This window comes from Mauremys reevesii, linkage group 9, assembly GCF_016161935.1.
Source record: "Mauremys reevesii isolate NIE-2019 linkage group 9, ASM1616193v1, whole genome shotgun sequence".
NCBI lineage: Eukaryota > Metazoa > Chordata > Testudines > Geoemydidae > Mauremys > Mauremys reevesii.
Window position 1 is genome coordinate 53703757 of NC_052631.1, and position 20866 is coordinate 53724622.

A 20866-nucleotide genomic window follows, 5' to 3' on the forward strand; every position below is an offset into this window, starting at 1 on the left:
GATAGTGCGCTCAGGAACTGGAATGACTCACACGGCTAGGCAGGCGCTGCGTAACTTCCTGGCACATTGCTGCCTATGCTCCTCAGGCCTTGCTGGCAGCACTCGCAGCTAGTCTAATCCGGAGCTGAGGGACAAATATTTCAGTGTGCCCAAGTCTCATATTCAGAAGTGACTTTAGTCTCCCCCGCTGCAAGTCAATGGGACTTAAGCTCCTAGGGTCCAAGTCTCTTTGAAAGTGGCCCTGAGGTTCCTAAGTCACTTAGGCACTTTGGACAATAGTACCCAGCATGTTGCTCGTACCAAATTCAGCAGGGGATACAAAGTGCAGATCAATGGCAGTAGGTACTGGGTCTACCTTCAAACTTGTAACTGCAATTTAAGCCAGCCTATTTAAATGTAGCTCTCTCTAGAGGAAAGGGATCTCAGGGACACAAGCACACTCTGACACAGCAATTACACGTTGTTAGCAGAGGATGTGCCACCCTCCCCCAGGGGTAGCACACTGTACCACTGCTTTGCTGCCTGGGAGCTTCCAGACAAGGATGTTTCCTCTTCCTCATGCGGACAAATTGCCTCTAAAAAAAATGGTCAAAGTTAAGGAGGTGATTAATAGAATGACAGTGGTCCATGAGTAACTTGGGGTCAGTCAGCTGTCTGTGGCATATCGCTAGGCTGGCCAGTCTGATGCAGGTCATCTCAGATTGGCCTTTCGGAATAATAAATTACACTCTGCCATTTATTCAAATGAACAAGCAGTTAATTTTCCTTGCAATCGGAGTCCAGGAGCTAGATCTTCACCTGGTGTAAATCAGCATGGCTCTATTAAAGGCAATGGAGTTTCATGAACAAGCAGTTAATTTTCCTTGCAATCGGAGTCCAGGAGCTAGAGCTAGATCTTCACCTGGTGTAAATCAGCATGGCTCTATTAAAGGCAATGGAGTTTCATCGGTTTACACCAGCTGAGGATCTGGCCCACATTTTAACAAGTCAGCATGACACAGCTAGACAATATTACAAGAAGGGCAGGGTGGCCAAATTAAAAAAAACAGACACAGAAAGAAGAGGTCAATGGCGGGGCTCGAGGCAGCCTTACCTCCAGTGCCTAATTTGCGCCAAGGCTGAGCCCTGGCACATCTAGGCTCAGCAGTTCATAGCCCCAGCACCTCTGGGCTTGCCACATCAGTTATGAATGTAAAATAATTGCTTGAGCCCCAGCACGTAATTGCTTGAGCCCCAGGACTTCTTTCAGTACAAATTAAGCACTGCTCACCTCCTATTCTTCTGGGAATTGTCTCCAGAATTGAACCCACATGTGCTCCAGAGGTTCCTGTATTAAATCATCATAGAAAGGCTGTTTCTAAGCTTTCCCTTCATGGGACGAGCTGTTGGCATGACCTCTTCCTTGATAAATTACTTCTTCCTTCTTGTTTCCTTGTAGAATTCCCTCGGATCTTTCTCAAGCTGCTCCTGAACCCCCTCTTCATCCTCCTGGTCCTGGCTCAATGCAGCTTCTCCTCAGTAATAGCTGGTCTCTCCACCTTCCTCAACAAGTTCCTGGAGAAACAGTATGGCACCACCTCTTCCTATGCCAACTTCCTCATTGGTGAGACACATGTCCGTGTCCCCGTGAAAGGAGGCGAATGGCCCTGAATTCAAAAGGAAGATTTGAAATGCAGCAAATGCATTCACAGATGGGGGGCACCCAGTCCATGATTTCCACCGCTTTTTAAAATATAAACAGGGAAAACATGGGAAATACATTCTCCTGGCACTGCACCTGGGGAAGGATGTAGGCAAGTTTCACAGACCTCCACCCTCTCTGGTCTTGAGCCAATCCAAGTTGTTTCCCTTTTCCTGCCCTGAATGTTTGTGAGGATAAGGCCATGGTGACCTCATCAGTCGGGCTGTCCATGGTTGACCTTACTGTTAGTGGGCTAGAGGCTGCTCTCATGTACACCATGCAACCTACTGACTTGGGCAGGCAAAGTCAGGTAGATGTTTCAAATCAATTGGTTAGAGAAACTTTTCCACTGATGCACCAAATTTGACATTCGGTAGATGTGTAAATTAATGTAGTCTCCCTGCCATGGGCAAGATCCTCTGCCACACTACAGCAAACGGGCTGTCAAGCCAGTTTAACAAGCCACCTAGGAATTCCCCCAGCCTTGAGGCCATCCCTCAGAGGAACAGAGCTGGCCTAACGGTTGTACATTGTCCTCCTTGCAGCCCCTGACTTAGGATCAAAGCTGGGGAAGAAGGAGGCATGGCCAAATTGGTGCAAAGGTGCTGCTTAGGGTTTATGAAAAATAGATGTGATACCACCAATGAACTTCCCAGCCTGGGGTAACTAGTGCGCACCAGGTACTGTGGCAATTAATTGGCCTCAGGAGATTGAAGGGTCTGTGGTTCCCCCTCCCACCACAAATACCTAGCCAGCCCTGCTCTTCTGAATGTCAGTACTGAACGGCTCTTGGCCAGGAGAGCTCTTCACATGCACTCATGGCTGCTGCCTCTTTTCTCATTGCAGGAGCTGTGAACCTGCCCGCGGCCGCACTAGGGATGCTTCTAGGAGGAATTATCATGAAGCGCTTTGGCTTCTCCATCAAAGCCATCCCACGGTTTGCACTGGTGGTGCTCCTCATCTCCATCCTCTGCTGCCTCCCCCTCTTCTTCATGGGCTGCCCTACACAGACCATTGCTGGGGTTTATCCACCCAGGTAATACAGGGCTGTACCAGTGAGGAAGGCTGGCTGAGAGTATAATCCTGTTTGGGCCATTAGAGTGGGTTTTGAACCTGGGACCTTCATTGCTAAAAGCAAGAGCCTCATCAACTTTAGCCAAAGGAGTTAAGAGTCTACTACTGCTGCTGGTTAACAGATTATTTTCTTACACTAGAGGAGGCCGCAAAATGCAGAGTGGAAATTAATGTCCACCAAGTACTCAGATTAGTTCCACCTCTCCTTCACTCTGCTTCTTCTACTTTTCTCTTCCCTTTCTTCTTTGGCCAATTCTTTTTCTTGCCATCCTCTCCCCTCACTCAGTCCCTGGCCCAGTTACAAATCACACAGAGCCTACAGCCTTCTGTATGTTAATACTCCAGTCACACTACAGTTTGACCACACCACAGACACTCCACCATACAAGGCCATGGCCACCTATGGACTTCACGTTTGTCACGGGCCACTTAGGAGTTCATGATTAGGAGAGCACAGTGAGGCCTTCCCATAGCCAGCCCACAGGACACATTGGCTTCCAATCAGGCCTGGCCATTCACTGCTTCTCCTTGTAGCAGTTGCAGGAGGTTCTCCTCCTCACTCGCTCACTTCAGCCAGGTGCAGAGGGAACCAGGCCATGTCCAGTGCAGGCTCTCACATATGCAGCCCCCATAGCATTGACATATTCGTTTGCCAGGCAAAACTAACCCTCCACGTTGCTCCCTTTGCTACCTTCTGCTCATCGAGATTGCATATCTTGGGATGAGCCAAATCGACCGTATGTCCTTGCTGTGACAGCACAGAATCTCACAACCACCCAGAAGAGGAATGTTACACACCTCCCCTCGGTGGGCTCCCCCAGGACTGACTGAGCAGAAGAGTGTTTGGAAAAGGGCGAGTATTCTGTTTCCTGGCTGCCTCTGAACCAGGGGTGCCACTGTGCAATGGCGTCAGCGTCAAAAGGGCACTCTGAATGCTGATTGGCTGACAGGGTTAGCACATCCTGGGAAGTTCCGCCTTTCAGAGGTGGTCCTTCCAGGAGCCTCATCAGAGTATGGTCTCTGTGTCTGTTGGGCATGTGATCTATTTCAGCATCATTTCCCATCTAATCTCTGCAGCTGCTGGCTATAAACATAACCAGTTACTGGGCTCAATACAGGGGTAACTGGGTGACATTCTATGGCCTGGCTTATACAGGAGGTCAGACCAGATGATCATTATGATCCTTTCTGGCCTTTAATCTATGTCCAACCTGCTGGGCCGAGATATATCGGCCAGAGAACAGAGAGGGTATACAGCACAGAGCACCCCTTTCCAAACAAGTGCGGTCATAATGTTTACCTGATGACTCCCACATCACTCAAAGCTACCTCTGTAAGTTTCATCCCTACATTTCTATAAGGGAGAGGGGCTCTGGCTTGCAGAACACCTGCCCAGTCTGAAGGCTGTTAGTACAGCCAGCTGGCTCTCACCCTCCTTCTCTCGAAGAGTAGCCTCTCTGGCTGTGTGAGAGGGAACTCTTGGCTTTTATTGTCCCCTTTTACTTATTTAAGATAAAGTTGCACTTTGTTTCCATCCCAAGCTTGTCGGTTTCATCAGACCATTTCCCAGCATACTGCCAATATCTTAAGAAGGGTCTTCCACACAGATGTTTCTCTTGGCCTGTGATAAGCCCTCTGTCCCAGGGGTGCGCTGCTTGCAAACAGGAGGGGCCAGGGGCTGGCACTCTATCCATTCATTCTCTCCCCTTCACCCTCCTGTAGTTAAACAAAAAACACTTACATATTTCTAACCAAGGAAAGCAACACCAGCGCTCGGCAAACAGACCTCTAGGAAATGGCTGGCAGTATTTGTACGGTGCTCACAAGATCTGCATTGAGTGTACTTCATTAGCAGTGGTTAATAGTCATTGGGAGTGTAGACAATTTTAAAAATCCCCAAAAATATTTGTCCATGTGTGGAGGTGCTCTAATTAGCCATACAGCATAGTGTTCAGCCTGTATTGTTTGGATTCGGGGGCGGGGGTGGGGGAGAAAGCTGGTAAAGGATCTATGAGACAGGAAGGACAGTTTTGTGGGTAGGACATTGACTTGGGACTAGGAGTCCTGGGGTCATTCTCTAGCTCTGCCACAGGCTCCCGGTATGACTGTGAGCAAATCACAAGACTGCTCTGTGCCTCAGTTTCCCCTATGTAAAAAGGGGATGATAGCATTTCCCTACCTCACTGGGGAGTTGTAAGGATATATCTATTACTGATTATGAGATACTCAGATACTGCAAGGATGGGGAGATGAGAGAAGAGCATCTTCTTCAGGGAAAGTTCCTGCCTGTTGGGGCCATCTGATTCATTCCTATGGGGAAAAGCACATACCTGCCATTCTGCTTCCCTGCACAGAGCAGAGAGGAATCTCACTCTTGGGCCTGAGGCATGAGCCTGGCTGGCTCCAGGCTCCTGCTAGGAAGCAAGGGGAGAATCCTGGAAGTTGGTCACATTAGGAAAGGGAATCTCACTTGTAGCCTACTTCTCTGAAGAGCTTGTCCTGCCAGGATTCTCACTCTCGGCTCATAGCTTAGTAGGATAAGGCTGGATCCTGTGACGCCGGCTTCCACACACCAAAAATTCCCTCTTCACAAGTGTTTTTAATGGGATCTCCGGCAGGACAGATTTAGCCATAGGCAGAGAGAGTGACCCGCATCAGAGGCAAAGAGCTCCCCTGACTCTCCCTTCAGTTGATGGCAGGATTTTAGTGGCACAGTCCTGAGAGCCCCCTCCAGCACCTCAGTGCTATTTCCCATCTGGGCTGTTTTCTTTAGGCACCTCCCACTTGGAGAGGCCAGGTTTCAGAGACAGGAGTGAAACGACTTAGAATGAAATCCTTTGCAAAAAAATCCCAGTCACCTCAGGCTAACTCGGTATTTCCATTCCTGCCTCTCACAGGCAGGCAGGGCATCAAAGGCCTCAAGGCTCGTGCCATAGCTGGCTCAGCTCTTCAGCTGAGACACTTAGAAGGCACCAGTCACGACAGCCCCTCGACTGAGCTGCACAAAGCTTTTGTAAGGCACGGGCCATGCTTTCATTCAACACTGTTCTCTTGCTGCTGGAGCCAGACTGGCTGCTTGCTTCAGGAGCTCAGGCCATCAGCCTCGGTCCAGCTAAGAATTCCTCCCAGCCTAGAGTTCAACAGTGTGTGTTAATTGAAGTGGCGCTGTTCTGAAGAAAGAGAGCAGGTTACTCTGTAGGGACTGGTAATACTTACCTGGAGGTCTCTGAGCACATTACCGCTGCAGTTCCAGGCCACTCACCCTTCTTTGCAGTCTGAGATCAGAGTCTGGACAAGTGAAGCAGAGCTGCAGAGAGTTGGGGCTTGCAGGCTCTTTGGAGGTGCCATTTGGAGCTATGGGTCAGCACACCTATGCCCTCTAGTGGTGTCAGGATTCACCAAGATGTTTGTATATGTCTGGTCGCTGTCAGGGAGGGCGCAGTCAGCTCGGGGGCAGTGTCTGCTGACCAGGCCCTGGGATTGAATTGCCCCATCACTTACTGACAATTTGCTGTGTTTTGATGGAATGCAGGAAGCAGGTGCCACACTGCCAAGAAAGATCTGCATGCTGTGTATTAAAGTCTGACTTTACCTCATTCCTGCCTTGGAAATGCTGGGGTGAGGTCAGGGAACGTGGCCCTTGAACTCCAATACACTGCTGGGAGGTGGTGATGGTTTTTAATTTTATGTTTTAATTTGAGACCATGTTTGTCACTCCCCAGTTTGAAGGCATGGGCTGGAGTTTCTCTGATAATTGTGTAACATTGACAGACGGGATTGTTAGCAGGCGGGATTGAACCTGGGACCTCGGGAGCTAAATACATGAGCCTCTACTGCATGAGCTAAAAGCCATATGGCCCTTAGCTAAGGCAGTAGAGCAGACTCTAATCTCTCTCTCTCAGTGGTCTTGGTGCCACTAGCTGGGACAGAGCACCATGCCCAGGAGGTGTGTGGGTTACAATTGCATGGGAGGAGATGGCAGGTTGGGAAACTACAGTGGAGAACAGGCATTTGCCTCTTTGCTGCCACATCTAAGCAGCCTGGGCAGGACAAGTAGTAAGTGAGTTCCCCACTGCTGATTGTAGGGAACCACTGTACACAGAACCCCTGGCTGGCAGAAGTGGAGGGACCACAATCTACATTCCTTGTCAATTTGAGTGGGGAGGGCAAAATCCTACAGGTCAAATAGGGCCAGGAGAAGGGATTTAACTGGAGACTGTTTCTAAAGAGAGAGAGAGAGAGAGGCCCCTTCCACCTCATCATGAAGGCCCAGTGAACTCAATCCACTTCCAGGGCAAGGTTTGGGCTCAGCACTTTCTGGCTATTATTTGAGCCACTCCAGACACTGTCTCTTCTTCCCAGTGGCTCCCTTAACCTGCTCCTCTCCTTCCCCTGCAGGTTGCTTGGGTCAAACCAACTACCAGGCTAGTCAAACTCTTTCTGTGGTCTGATGTCTATTGGCCAATGCCTTCCATTGCTCTGGAAATCTTCCCCACCTTAGTGCCAGCAGCCCATGAGCAGTGGAAAATCCCTTTTACCTGGAAAGCCCCAGGTGACTGTTAGCTATTTGCTGCAGGAAGTAAAGCATACGCAGTCTGTCTTGCCATCCACCACGCCCCAGGATTTGACTGGGTGTAATCCCTGAAGATGGATTACTGGGTCATATGTTACTGCAGAAGTTTACTGCTCCTCCTTAGTGCTAACGAAAGAAAAATCAGTGTAGGGAATTTTGTCCTGTGAAGTTTAAATGCAGCCCTTGCCTCAATTTGTGTGTTCGAGCTAGCATGCTTCCAGTTTCAATTCTGACTGAACTGACATTCCCCTCACTTCCGATTTGGGTGTTATGTGGTTTCAGACAGAGGCCTTAGCCCAGTTAAATTTCTAGGTATCTGATTATTACTTTTCCACCAAAAAAAAAGGGTGTGAATGTTTGTTTGCGTGCACATGTGAGTAATTACTGCTAAGTTCACTGTAAACTTTAGCAGTACCTGCCGGGGCATAGGAATCAGGCACAAGGCCAGGCTATTGCATGGCAGTGGCCCAACACAAACAGAGACAGGGAAATTGGTTAATCACGCAGAGAATGCAACAGGGTGGGTTTTTTCCCTATCCTTTTTTTTTTTTTTAATTTTATTTTTTCCATTTTTTTGGCAGTACATCAAGTTCCCAATCACAAGCTAAGTGCCCCACTGGGTGCTCCTGCTCAGAGTACCTCTTTCACCCAGTCTGTGGAGACAACAACGTGGAGTATATCTCCCCCTGCGATGCTGGCTGCACGGATTCCATTGTTAATTCCTCCACACCCACGCAAGTGGTAAGTAGCGGCAACTCGGATACCAGGGGCTGGGGAGATGACGCGCTGCTGAGCCATCTGGCCCACATAGTCACATTGACGGGCTGGAATCTAAACTGTTTTCTGGAAGCCCATAAGATCAGGTGTCCGGAGCCACCTCTAGCTACAGTGATCGTTTTCTCAGGTGCTTTTGCGGTGACATTGTTGCGGGTTGCAAAACAGTCCCAACAAAGGGCACTTCTCTCTAAGTGTGCATTGGTATTGCCATGCCAGCTTCTGACTCACCAGTAGCATGTGCATACTTCTCTGAGCACAGGACTTTCCCCAGAGCTTCATGTTCGGAATAAGGTGATCACGGAACACTTGGACAAGTATAATTAATGTTGCCTCAAAGCAAAAGAAGAGCTTTGAGGTCTGCAATCATTTGACTTTCTCCCTCTTCACACCAAACATGATTTATCACCTTGGATGCCTGTTCCTCTGAATTATCAGTTTCAGGTTAAACACTGAACAAATTCTGCTTGGCATAGCAATACATCTCGAACAAGCATTGTGTAGCTGTTACAAATGTCTAAAGTTTTAATCAAAGCAATGAAAAATAGAGACATTTCCAATGTCCTGAAAGCTGAACAGCCCTAATCTTTTTAGTCTTTCCTTGTATGGAAGCCGTTCCATACCCCTGTTCATCTTTATTGTCCTTCCCTGAGCCTTCTTCAGTTCCTCTGTGTTCTTTTTGAGATGGGGCGACCAGAACTGGACACAGTATTCAAGGTGTGGGTGCTCCATGACTTTGTATAGAGGCATTATGATAATTTCTGTCTTATTTTCTATCCCTTTCATAATAATTTCTAACATACTATAGGAGTTTTTGACCACTGCTGCACATTGAGTGGAAGGTTGCAGAGAACTATCCACAATAACTCCAACTTTTCTTTCTTGAGTGGTAACAGCTAATTTAGACCCCATCATTGCATATATATGTATAGTTGGGACTGTGTTTTCCAATATGCATTACCAGGGCCGGCTCCAGGGGTTTTGCCGCCCCAAGTGGCAGGGAAAAAAAAAAAGCCGAGATCGTAATCAGCAGCAGCTCCACCACGCCACTTTCTTCTTTGACGGCAATTCGGCGGCAGGTCCTTCCCTCTGAGAGGGACCCGCCGCCGAATTGCCACTGAAGAGCCCGACGTGCCGCCCCTTCCCCTTGGCTGCCCCAAGCACCTGCTTGTTTAGCTGGTGCCTGGAGCCGGCCCTGTGTATTACTTTGCACTTATCGACGTAGAATTTCATCTGACATTTTGTTGCCCAGTCACCCAGTTTAGTGAGATCCTTTGTAGTTTTTCCACAGTCAGCTTTGGACTTACCTATCTAGGACAATTTTGTACCATCTGCAAACTTTGCCACTTCACAGTGCACTACCTTTTCCCAGATCATTGATGAATATTTTGAACAGCACAGGCCCCAGGACAGATTCTTGGGGGACTCCGCTGTTCACCTCTCTTCATTGTGAAAACTGACCATTTATTCTTACCCTTTGTTTCCTTGTCTTTCAAACAGTTACTGACCCATGAGAGGACCGTCCCTCTTATCTCATGGCTACTTTGTTTCCTTAAGAGCCTTTGATGAGGGACATTGTCAAAGGCTTTTTGAAAATCCAAGTGCACTATATCGACCGGATCACCTTTTTCCATGTACATGTTGACTCCTTCAAAGAATTCTATATAAACTGGGGAAGCTCATTACTTTTTAGTTTGTCAGTCTGTTCTAAAACCTCTTCTATTGACGCATCAGTCTGGGACAATAATTCAGATCTATTGTCCAAAAAGAGTAGCTTTGATGTGTGAATCCCCTTCACATCCTGTGCAGTGATGACAGATTCAAATAATTTATTTAGCATTTCTGTGATGACCTTGTCTTCCTTGAGCGCTCATTTAGCACCTTGATCATCCAGTGGCCCCACTGATAGTTTGGCAGGCTTCCTGCTTCTGATCTACTTACTTTTTTTTTTGTTTGTTACTGTTAGTTTTTGTGTCTTTAGCAAGTTTCTTCTCAAATTCTTTCTTGGCCTGCCTTGTTACACCTTTACATTTTATTTGCCACAGTGTGTGCTCCTTCCTCTTTTCCTCATTAGGATTTGACCTCCAAATTTTAAAAGGCATCTTTTAGCTTGTAATGCTCTGCTGTTTCGCGAGGGTGGCATTCTTTTGGTCCTCCTGCTGTCTTTTTTCATTTGGGGTATACATTTAGTCTGAGCCTCTATTATGGTGTTTTAAAGTACTTTGCCTGATGCTACAGGTCTGCCTGGGAGAAGCCATGCCCTAGCCCTCCACCTGGAGGATGTTAGCAATAGCTCACTTGAGACACATGAGGTTCTGCACCTGATGTCTGATTGGCAGCATCCTAGCATGGCTGATTGGCCTGCTGTCCCCGTTTGAGCCAGCAGCAGGAAGTTATTTGAACTAGTGGGCTCCACCCTGCTCTGGACTCTGTGCCTTGTGCTTCCTGCTTCCCGCTCCTGTGTCCCCAGCTTGATCTTCTCGCCTACTGACCCACCTAGCCCATTGGCATCTGTCTTGTGGTTCCTGATCTGCAGTTTGTCACCAGCCTCTGAGCCCCTGGTACCTGACCTGGCCTGACTCATGGGTCGGATCTCCAGTTTGTCTCCTGCTTCTGACCTCCTGAAGTCCTGACCCAGCTGGCTCTTGACCTCTGTCTTGTGACTGTGGACTCTGGTTCTGGTAGGTCTGCCACCCACATCCCAGCTGTGACAGGCATTTTACCCTCCTGACTGCTCTCTTTATTTTCCATCTAACTAGCATCCTCATTATTGTGTAGTTCCCCTTCTTAAAGTTAAATGTCACTGGGGCGGGGGTTTTGGTGTATTTTCCCCCCTACAGGGATGCTAAATGTAATTACATGGTGGTTGCTATTACCAAGTGGTTCAGCTATCATTACCTCTTGGACCGGATCTTGTGCTTCACTTAGGACTAAATCAGGAATTGCCTCTCCTTTTGTGGGCTCCAGGATTAGCTGCTTCAAGAAGCGGTCATTCATGGTATCTAGAAATTTCATGTCTGCATCATGTCCTGAGGTGCCATTTACCCAGTCACTATGAGGATAGTTGAAATCACTCATTATTATGACATTTTCTGGTTTTGTAGTTTCTTTAGCCTTCCTGAGCATTTCACAGTCACTGTCACCATCCTGTCAGATGGCCGGTGGTATATTCCTACTGCTAGACTCTTACTATTTAAGCATCAAATCTCTGTCTATACAGATACTATGGTTCTGTTCAAGTCATTTCCGATTTTCACCTTATTTGGCTTTATGCTATGTGACAAAGTTCCTCCTCTATCTTGGTGGGTCCTGCGCTTATTGGCGGATTTGCTCACCTCAGTGATCTTCCCCTCTGGTGGAACCCACAGTCTGGGTCAACTCCTCCTGTGTCTGATCAGGAGTTGGGAGGTTTGGAGGGAACCCGGGCCCGCCCTCTACTCCAGGTTCCAGCCCAGGACCCTGTGGATTGCAGCTGTCTATAGTGCCTCCTGTAACAGCTGCATGACAGCTATAACTCCCTGGGCTACTTCCCCATGGCCTCCTCCAAACACCTTCTTTATCCTCACCACAGGACCTTCCTCCTGGTGTTTGATAACGCTTGTACTCTTCAGTCCTCCAGCAGCACACCCTCTCACTCTCAGCTCCTTGCGCCTCTTGCTCCCAGTTCCTCACACACGCACCACAAACTGAAGTGAGCTCCTTTTTAAACCCAGGTGCCCTGATTAGCCTGCCTTAATTGATTCTAGCAGCTTCTTGATTGGCTGCAGGTGTTCTAATCAGCCTGTCTGCCTTAATTGTTTCCAGAAAGCTCCTGATTGTTCTGGAACCTTGTCTGTTACCTTACCCAGGAAAAGGGGACCTACTTAAACTGGGGCTAATATATCTGCCTTCTATCACTCTCCTGTAGCCATCTGGCCTGACCCTGTCACACTGGGGACCGAATGGCTAGGCAGCAGTTCTGCAGAAAAGGACCTAGGGGTTACTGTGTATGAGAAGATAGAGATGAGTCAACAGTGTGCCCTTGTTGCCAAGAAGGCTAATGGCATTTTGCGCTGTATAAGTAGGGGCATTGCCAGCAGATTGAGGGACGTGATCATTCCCCTCTACTCAGCACTGGTGAGGCCTCATCTGGAGTACTGTGTCCAGTTTTGGGCCCCACGCTACAAGAAGGATGTGGAAAAACTGGAAAGAGTCCAGTGGAGGGCAACAAAAATGATTAGGGGGCTGGAGCACATGACTTATGAGGAGAGGCTGAGGGAACTGAGATTGTTTAGTCTGCAGAAGAGAAGAATATGGGGGGATTTGATAGCTGCTTTCATCTACCTGAAAAGAGGTTCCAAAGAGGATGGATCTAGACTGTTCTCAGTGGTAGCAGATGACAGAACAAGGAGTAATTGTCTCAAGTTGAAGTGGGGGAGGTTTAGGTTGGATATTAGGAAAAACTTTTTCAGTAGGACGGTGCTGAAGCACTGGAATGGTTTACCTAGGGAGGTGGTGGAATCTCCTTCCTTAGAGGTTTTTAAGGTCAGGCTTGACAAAGCCCTGGCTGGGATGATTTAGTTGGGGATTGGTCCTGCTTTGAGCAGGGGGTTGGACTAGATGACCTCCTGAAGTCCCTTCCAACCCTGTTATTCTGTGATTCTATGATCTCCTGCCCCATGACTTTCATCCTCCTTGACACACAGGGGCTGTCAGACAGGAGGAGGAATCACTCTATGATGTCCCTAAAAGTCTCCTCCCTGAACCTCTGCCTGCCAATGCTCCTCCAGCTCAGCCACTGTGGCCTTCAGAGCCTGTAGTCTGTCTCTGAGAGCCATGAGTTTCCTGTACCGCATGCACACATACGCCATCTGCCCACAATCATATATATTGCTCTGAATGCAATAAATTGGTTAGCCCCTTGCCCTGCTGCTGGTCTGCCTGCACTGTTGTACTCTTATGGTTTTATAGCCTAAATTTTGGATATGTTTTTCAGTAGGACTTTTAGTAACTGTGTGTGATCTAGCTCTTCCTGGGCTAGGCCAGGTTCCTGTTGAGCAAGCATCACTAGTAAGCACTGAATGATGACTTCACAATATTACTTTTTTATTATTGGCCATGTTCTTCTCACTCCTACCACTGAGACCAGTGCCATTACTCCATGGAGAACTGGTGGGAGAAGAGAACTGGGATGGTTAGAGTCCCGAAAACTATGCTCCAGATACACTGATCTCAGGAGATGTTTTACTGTCTTTTTTTGATGCCCTAAACAGATCTACGTGAACTGCTCCTGTATCCACACCAAGAATGGACAGTCCTCAGCAAAGACAGGTTCCTGTCTGGTCAGCTGTTCCCATTTACTCCTTCCTGTCGTATTCCTCATCTCATTTGCTGCCCTGGTAGCCTGCCTGTCTCACAATCCCCTCTACATGATGGTATTACGGTAAGCGACAACGTTCAGTTTCATGGGACCTCATATGAAGTATCACATGCAAAACACTGGCAAATTTCCTCCCTATCTATGACCAGGTCTTCTGGTTCTCTCCACACTGGCTGCCTCATTCCTTACTGCCTGGGGTGACACACCACTCCTTGCCCATGTATAATAGTCTGTGACTGTTTGTGGCACCTCAACATGGACTTTTGAATTGGAGCTCGGGGAGGGCAGTTGGGGAACTCGTTCTCTGATGTGGTCTGCTGGATGTGGAGTTGGGGATGCTATTCCGGCTAGTGGGGTGAGTGTCTGTGTGTGGTGGGGGCTCCAAAAGACTTAGACTTTATGCGGTTGCATAGGTCACACAGCCTAGGTCTATCACTGGCAAGAGGCAACTAAGAGACTGGGTTTGGTATGTTGTCTTTTAAAGAAAGGCCAGGAAGTATGGGCCAGGTCTTCAGCAGGTGCTGATTGGCCGAGCTCCATGGAAGTCAATATCAGAATTAAGGGATATCAATGGAGCTACATGGATTTATGGCAGTTTGGGATCTGGCCCTGTATCTTCCTAGGCTCACAATCAGAGGTGAATTAAGACTAAACCCAACCCAGATCCTCCCCAAGAGCCTCTTCCTCCTAGCTGAATGCAGCAGCCCTTGCCTCTTTCTCATTTCTCTGCCCTTCATCCCCATCTCCCCGCTGCATGCTCTTCAACCCAAAGCTACTTTCTTCACCAGGTCAGAACTCACCTATCTCCTCCAGTCCTGGCCAGAGACCCAGATTTCTGAAAGAATAGCATCCTTCATATGCTCAAGGAAGGTGTGAAATTGCTGCATGGCCCCGATGGAACTTGCTTGTTAGATATCTGAATATACCAAGTCATTGGGCCAAATTCCGATGTGATGTAAGTGGTGGTGTAAATTATATTCCACTCAGTAAATGCAGCAGTAAAATCAACCAAGAGGCTGTGGAGCTCCTCCCACTCTTTACCTTCATCCTGTCTGCTGGCTGCCTTTCCTGCTACTTCCCCTTTCTGTCCTTGAGCACATCTGTTTCTTCTACCCACCACCAAGGAGTGACTTACATCACCAGTGAGCTGAGCAGCATTTTGTCTTAGAAACGGGTTTCTAACAAGAAAACCACTTGGTTTCTAAATCAAGTTTTGCAAACATTTTTTTTTCAAATGACATTTTCTGAGGGGGTTTATGAAAAAACAGAAATGGAAAAAAATCAGCAAAGAGTCTTGTGGCACCTTATAGACTAACAGACGTTTTGGAGCATGAGCTTTTGTGGGTGAATACCCACTTTGTCGGATGCATGCTCCAAAACGTCTGTTAGTCTATAAGGTGCCACAAGACTCTTTGCTGCTTTTACAGATCCAGACTAACACGGCTACCCCTTGGAAAAAAATCAGTTTTCAAAAACAACCAATATTTCAAAAACTGGAAAATGTATGTTTGGGGTGAGGTTTTTGAAAACCAGAAATACCTCAGTTTTCAAGATCCATCAGGTTTTGGGTTTTCATAGAACATGGAACTGGAAGGGATCTCTTGGGCCACAGTCCAGTCACCTACTGTCGCAGATGTGTAATCCGTCATATAATGTTTTCATATATTTATCAAGCTCCATCTTAAAGCTAGTTAGGTTGCTTCCTCCACTCTTAGGTTGCTTCCCCCACTCTTCCTTCTGGAAGAATATCCCAAAACCTCAGTCCTGTGATGGTCAGAAACTTTCTCATTTCCAGCCTAAATGTACTCACCGCCACTTCATACCCACTTATTCTTGTGCCAGTATTGTCTGTTAGCTTAAATAGCTCTTCTCCCTCCCAGGTGTTTTCCCACTAATGAATTTATAGACAGCAATCAGATCCTCTCTCAGCCCTTCGTTTTCAGTTTTTCACTGGAAAAATTCTGCAAAATATTTAAGGGGAAGTATTTCCCCTTTCTTTTGATTTTTTTCACAGAAAATACTTACCATTTTCCGGCCAGCTCCAATCACCAGTGACGTCCTCTCTGAATCTGGCCCATTCCCTCAGGAATTACTTAAACATCTCTTTCCCCCACATCTTTCATATCAAGAGAAATCTGGCTTGACTGTATCTTTAAGCCTTGCACATTCCATGAGACGTGGTGAGCCCCAAGCCACTGGAATGCAGATTCCAACCTGTTCATTATCTACACAGGGCAATACATCAAAAAATGATGAGTCCAGCTTTTGGATCTGATCTTCTCTAACTTCTCCCCTACAGGTTGGTGAACCAGGATGAAAAGTCCTTTGCTATTGGAGTCCAGTTCTTACTGATGAGACTGTTAGGTGAGTGTCTGTCTGATTTGAGCTCCCTGTACAAGCCACCAATTATTGCACAAACTGGGAGGAAACAAGCAGGCTTGACAAAGCCCTAGCTGGGATGATTTAGTTGGGGATTGGTTCTGATTTGAGCAGGGGGTTGGACTATTTGACCTCCTGAGGTCCCTTCCAACCCTGAGATTCTATGATTCTGTGTGAATCATATAATGTTATAGCGCAGGTCTGAGCTGGAGACTGGAGAGAGGACAGGATTTCTTTTGACTGTCTAAGTGCGTGTTTGGGTGAACACTTAGTTTGCAGCAAGCCAGGGTCTAAATCTAGCCCCTGCTGTTTGCTGTGTACACCACTGCTGTGCACTAAGAGTTCCCTAGTGCACATTGAGCTACCCCACTTGAAACAGGAGTAGATCAGAGCACACTAGGGAATGTTTAACACATGGCAGCAGGGTCCACTTGGATAGTTAGTGTGCAACAGGCTAGTGCGAGGTAGATTTACCCCCAGGAACTGAGTGTCTCTGTAGACAAGTCCTAACTTACCTTTCGGTCTGTCTCGTTTATTTATTTGTTCATATGAAGCAGTAACATTTTTTTAAATTCCAAACTTCTCTGGGTGGTGGAAAAGTATTGACACTCCACTGATGGTTCTGCGACCCCCATTCAGCTGTCCCAGCAGATAGTGCACAGTCTGCTTCCATTGAAACCCTCCATCAAACAACACCTAGATCATTTCTCATGTCAGGAATGTTGGCATTTTTGCCAGTTTTCCAATCTTCACATTGTAAAGTACAGAGGGGGAGCTGTAGAGACCAGGAAAGGCAGGATGGGCCCCAATGCTGATGTCCTGACAACTTCGGACATTAAAGTTCCCTCAACACTTGGAGCAAACATTCTGGGTCAGATTCTGTGCTGGTGTAAATCAGAAGGGCTCCATTGACTTCAGCAGAGTGCTGCCAATTTACATCAGCTCAGGATCTGGCCCGTGACTGAACTGTGTTTTTATATAGCATCCCTCATAAAAAAGTGCAGCCGCTATCGTGCAGCCAGTAAAGGAATGTAGAGCCCAAATCTCATTTACACTGACCCTGCTTTACACTGCTGTGGGGGCCAGATCTTCAGCTGGTGGAAATCATCAGACCTCCCTTGACTTCACCAACGTCAAGCAGCTGTAAGAGGAGTGCAAGTGTAACTGATGCCCGTTTCAAGGCCCCATTAGTGGTGCGAAGTAGGTAGCCACTAACAGAAGGCTGGGGGAAAGCAAAAATGGAGGGGTCAATTTCAGTGACAGGTTAAAGTGAAGAGGAAGGTTTCAAGTTGAGCTCTGAAGAGAGAGTGACTGGGACTGAGGCCAGTGGCATGCTGGGATGTTTTTAGTCAGGTGTGCAATTGTACACTTGCATGAAAAATGGCGTCCTCCCTGCGGCATGACCTGGCATGCACAGGGCACGCAAGGTCACATTGTGCACAGGACGCCATTTTGTTTGCGCATCTAGAGGTCGGGCAGAATTGCCCCATGGGCACAGCCAGTCATGGCGCCTGCAACGTATGTCTTGCATACAGCCACAGTAAGCCACTGACTGAGTTCCAGCTACAGGGACCAGACAAAGCATAGGCACGATGGGAGAGTCCTGGCATGGCGCCCAAGCAGCTGGGTTGGCTTATAATGGAAAGGGTGCTCCACCTAGGGTAAAGCAGATGCAAAGTATCAGGCCTGCCCCCAGGGGGAGCAGGATGCCAGGCTGGGTTTGAGGTCTGGCTGGAAACACCCTCCATGCAAACAGGAGAGGGAATTTAAACAGGCAGCTGTGTCTATATTGCGGGGCAAGGAGTGTGGTGCTGGTCTCACATGCTTTCTTCCCCTTCTCCCCTTTGCCATGGCAGCCTGGTTGCCTGCTCCAGCTCTCTTTGGTCTCATCATTGACTCCTCCTGCCTCCACTGGAATAAGCAATGCAGCAAGCGAGGATTCTGCGCCTACTACAACAATGACTTCCTTCGTAGCAGGTACTCAGAGCCAGCTCTCCTGGGGACAAGCCCATCCCTGGCTCGGAATGGGTCAGGCCGGTGGTTCTCAGGAAGCCATACGCTCCCACTGCCTTCAGAGCCCCAGGCCCTGGGGGGGTCCATTTTGACAGCCAAGCGGTGGTAGAAGGTGGCATTGAGAGGGGGGTTCCTGAGAGTTTTTCTCTTTTCAGTTGGCTCGTAGGATTGAGAAAGACGTCAGGGGGTTGATCAGGCAACTGGCTGCATGCTTAAGATAGTCCAGGGACTTGGGAGCAGGCAAACCAGCCCAAAGGAGGGGATTGAGAGGAGACTGTGGGAGAGAAAGGTCATGTGTGAACATAGTCCGAACACTGCCGCTACTGTAAATAGTGGGATAAGCCAAAGACTCTAACCCTCAGCAGTGTAGAGTGTTCCTCCCTTGCTGGGTTGCTAGGTGTGAGGCAAGTAACCTGTCTCCTGCCTGGGTTATATTTTAACTGGAGGGATTTTCTTTTAGGATAGGTTGAAGTGTAGCTAGGAGAGAGTTTCAAGTTAGGATGGCCCCTCTCTCACCCACAGAGCGCCGGTCTCATTGCAGAGCCTCCAGTGCAGCACAACTAACTATCAGAGCTGAACAGTTAGTGGTGTTGTTGGTGTCCCAGGAAGTCTGAAAGCCCACCAGGGAGATAGGGGCAGAATTGTGGTAGGTGCTGGTCATGCAGGAGACAGTCCCTGCACTGAAGAGCTTCCAGGCTAAACACACAAATGTTGGGAGAGGCAAACAGGGGGGCCAGGAGTCGCCCGAGGTCACAGTACTCAGTGGCAGAGCCAGGAAGCCAGCGCCCTAGCTATGGCACTGCACTGCCTCTCCTTGGTCAGCTTGCAGACTCCAAAGGTTCAGCAGAGCTCGGGGCTCAGTCCAAGGGAGCAGCAGGGCCACCTTAGCGAGCACAGGGACCGGCCCATCAGATCGGAGTTTGTTCCTGGCAGTTTCACCACTGCTCTTTTTCTCTATTTCTTTCTCTTGCCAGATACATAGGCCTCCAGATGGGGTATAAACTCCTTGGCATTCTGCTGCTAGTCATCATCAACTGGCGGGTGAAGAAGAACAAGGAATACAATGTGCAAGAGAAGGCAGCTGGCCTGGTCTAGCCGTGCCCTGCAAATGGACCCACGAGCTCACCCTTCCTAGCCTATCCATATTTACTACCAGTACTTAGTCTTTTAGTTGTATTTTGTAAGAAAACAACTCCATATTAGCGGCTGATCTCTGAGCTCCAGAATGCAAATTGCTCTGTAACCCAGCTATGCAGACCATGGCCAGAAATCTTTGCACTTCCGAGGAGGGAAATGGAGAACAAACTGGACTTTCAGGGGCCAACCGTTTACCATAAATGGCCAATCAGTGTTACAAAGCAAAGTGCCCCCAAGGGGTGCCAGTGTGGATTTCCCAGGACATGTGGAAAAGAAGAGCCAGTGGCTGAGAACCCATTTAGGATCCGAGAGTAAGGTGTTCTCTGGCAGAGTGTCACGCATCCCCAAAGAAAAGGGGATTTTCTTTTCGTTTTCCAAAGGAGAAATAGAAGAGGGGTCTGGCCTGTGGGGAGGAGCCCCTGGACTGCCCCAAGAGCATCTATCCTCTTGGAAGACTTTGAACATGCAGGAATGGCAAGTGGGAAAAATTCTACTTGGGGTAAATCTGTTACAGCTGCGAAAGCCGTGTGTATAGGCTGGGGAAGGGGGACAAGGAGCGAGAGCCCTGTCCCACCACTCCAGAAATTCCTGTCCACCCACTGTGTCTGTGAAAGAGCTTGCTTCAGTCCAATGTATTCTATCCCATGCCATGTACGTTATGCCTGCCCTGGCGGGGGGACCAGAGGAGGGAGTGGCATTAGCATCAAAGAAATGTATAGTCTCTGCTCAGAGATCTTTTCCCCTCCACCTCACACACAGGCCAGCATGGACACAGGTAGATGAACTGTATGAAGTTAGTGCTAGTAGTTTACTGTGCAATGTCATGTTTTTAAATAAAACCCATGTTTACTACTCTCGGGTGCTTTATTGAATGCCCTGTGGGAGATCTCCTTCTTCTCCCCTGGGCTCTGCTTGTTGTGCTGATGGGCTCAGATCCTGGGAGGTGCTGAGCAGCACCTTTCACTGAAGTCAATAGGAGGGGAGGGCCCCGTCACCTCACAGGATCAGGCCCACCTTGTAGCCTGATTTGGGGGGTGTTAGTAGTGTTGATTTAATTTAGCAACTTAATTTTATTTTATTTAATTAATTTTAATTAATTAATACTCATAATTATTATTATGGATATTAATTAGTATGGGTTTAGGCTCACCAATTTGTTTGATCAGAAGATAAAGTTCATCCTGAATCAAGTGTCACAGAGTTTATAGAAGGACCTTCGGGGGTATGACAGGAAGCTCACACTGAGACAGATATCGTCATAAAGACTTTTTATTCAAATCAATGAAATAGTAAGTAAATGGTAAAACAGTTAGAATTACAAAATTATAATTGTATCACAGTTATTCAAGAGATACATATGATAATACAATATTATGTGCTGCAAACTTTGGTTAATACTCACGCTCTGTTTTAATAACCTGGTGTTGGAAGACACAGGACCCCGCCTCTGGCGGTTCTGGTTTCACACCTCTGGCCGAGGAAGCTAATGCAAAGAGTTGTTAAAGCTGTTTACGCTCTAACTTAACTCAATAAACCTCAAACTGAAATAAAGCGTAGGGAAACCAAGCTTAGCCTAGTCCCCTTAAAACTTAAAGTTTGAAAAGAAACATAGTACGGCCTATTAACAGTTAATAGCCATCGTAGATGGGTAGCATCAGTACGTTGTTGAAGATGGAGACAATGAAGAGTAGATAGGTGGATTGATTGCACTGCATCTAAATGGTGAGATGAATCGCCTTTTTATAGGGCATTGGTTGGAAATCCTTCCTCTTATGCCCAAATTTCATCCTTCCCCCACAGAAATGTTAGGGTACATTTACCCCATAGGCTAGTATGTATGTGCGTATGGATGACAGGTATGTACGCACTTGTGGTG

General features: G+C 47.7%; 1 protein-coding gene across 4 annotated transcripts in view; it reads left to right on the forward strand.

The window, feature by feature from the left end:
- The window catches only part of SLCO2A1 (solute carrier organic anion transporter family member 2A1), an 85475-nt gene extending 65633 nt beyond the window's left edge, over window positions 1-19842 (forward strand). For all 4 annotated transcript variants that reach the window (XM_039489546.1, XM_039489549.1, XM_039489548.1 and 1 more), the window contains 7 exons: window positions 1439-1603; window positions 2528-2717; window positions 7910-8069; window positions 13355-13524; window positions 15761-15825; window positions 17697-17817; window positions 18828-19842. In XM_039489546.1, the coding sequence (XP_039345480.1) occupies window positions 1439-1603; window positions 2528-2717; window positions 7910-8069; window positions 13355-13524; window positions 15761-15825; window positions 17697-17817; window positions 18828-18948 (992 nt within the window). In that variant the 3' untranslated portion in view covers window positions 18949-19842. The remainder of the gene's footprint in view (window positions 1-1438; window positions 1604-2527; window positions 2718-7909; window positions 8070-13354; window positions 13525-15760; window positions 15826-17696; window positions 17818-18827) is intronic.
- Window positions 19843-20866: the final 1024 nt, after the last annotated feature.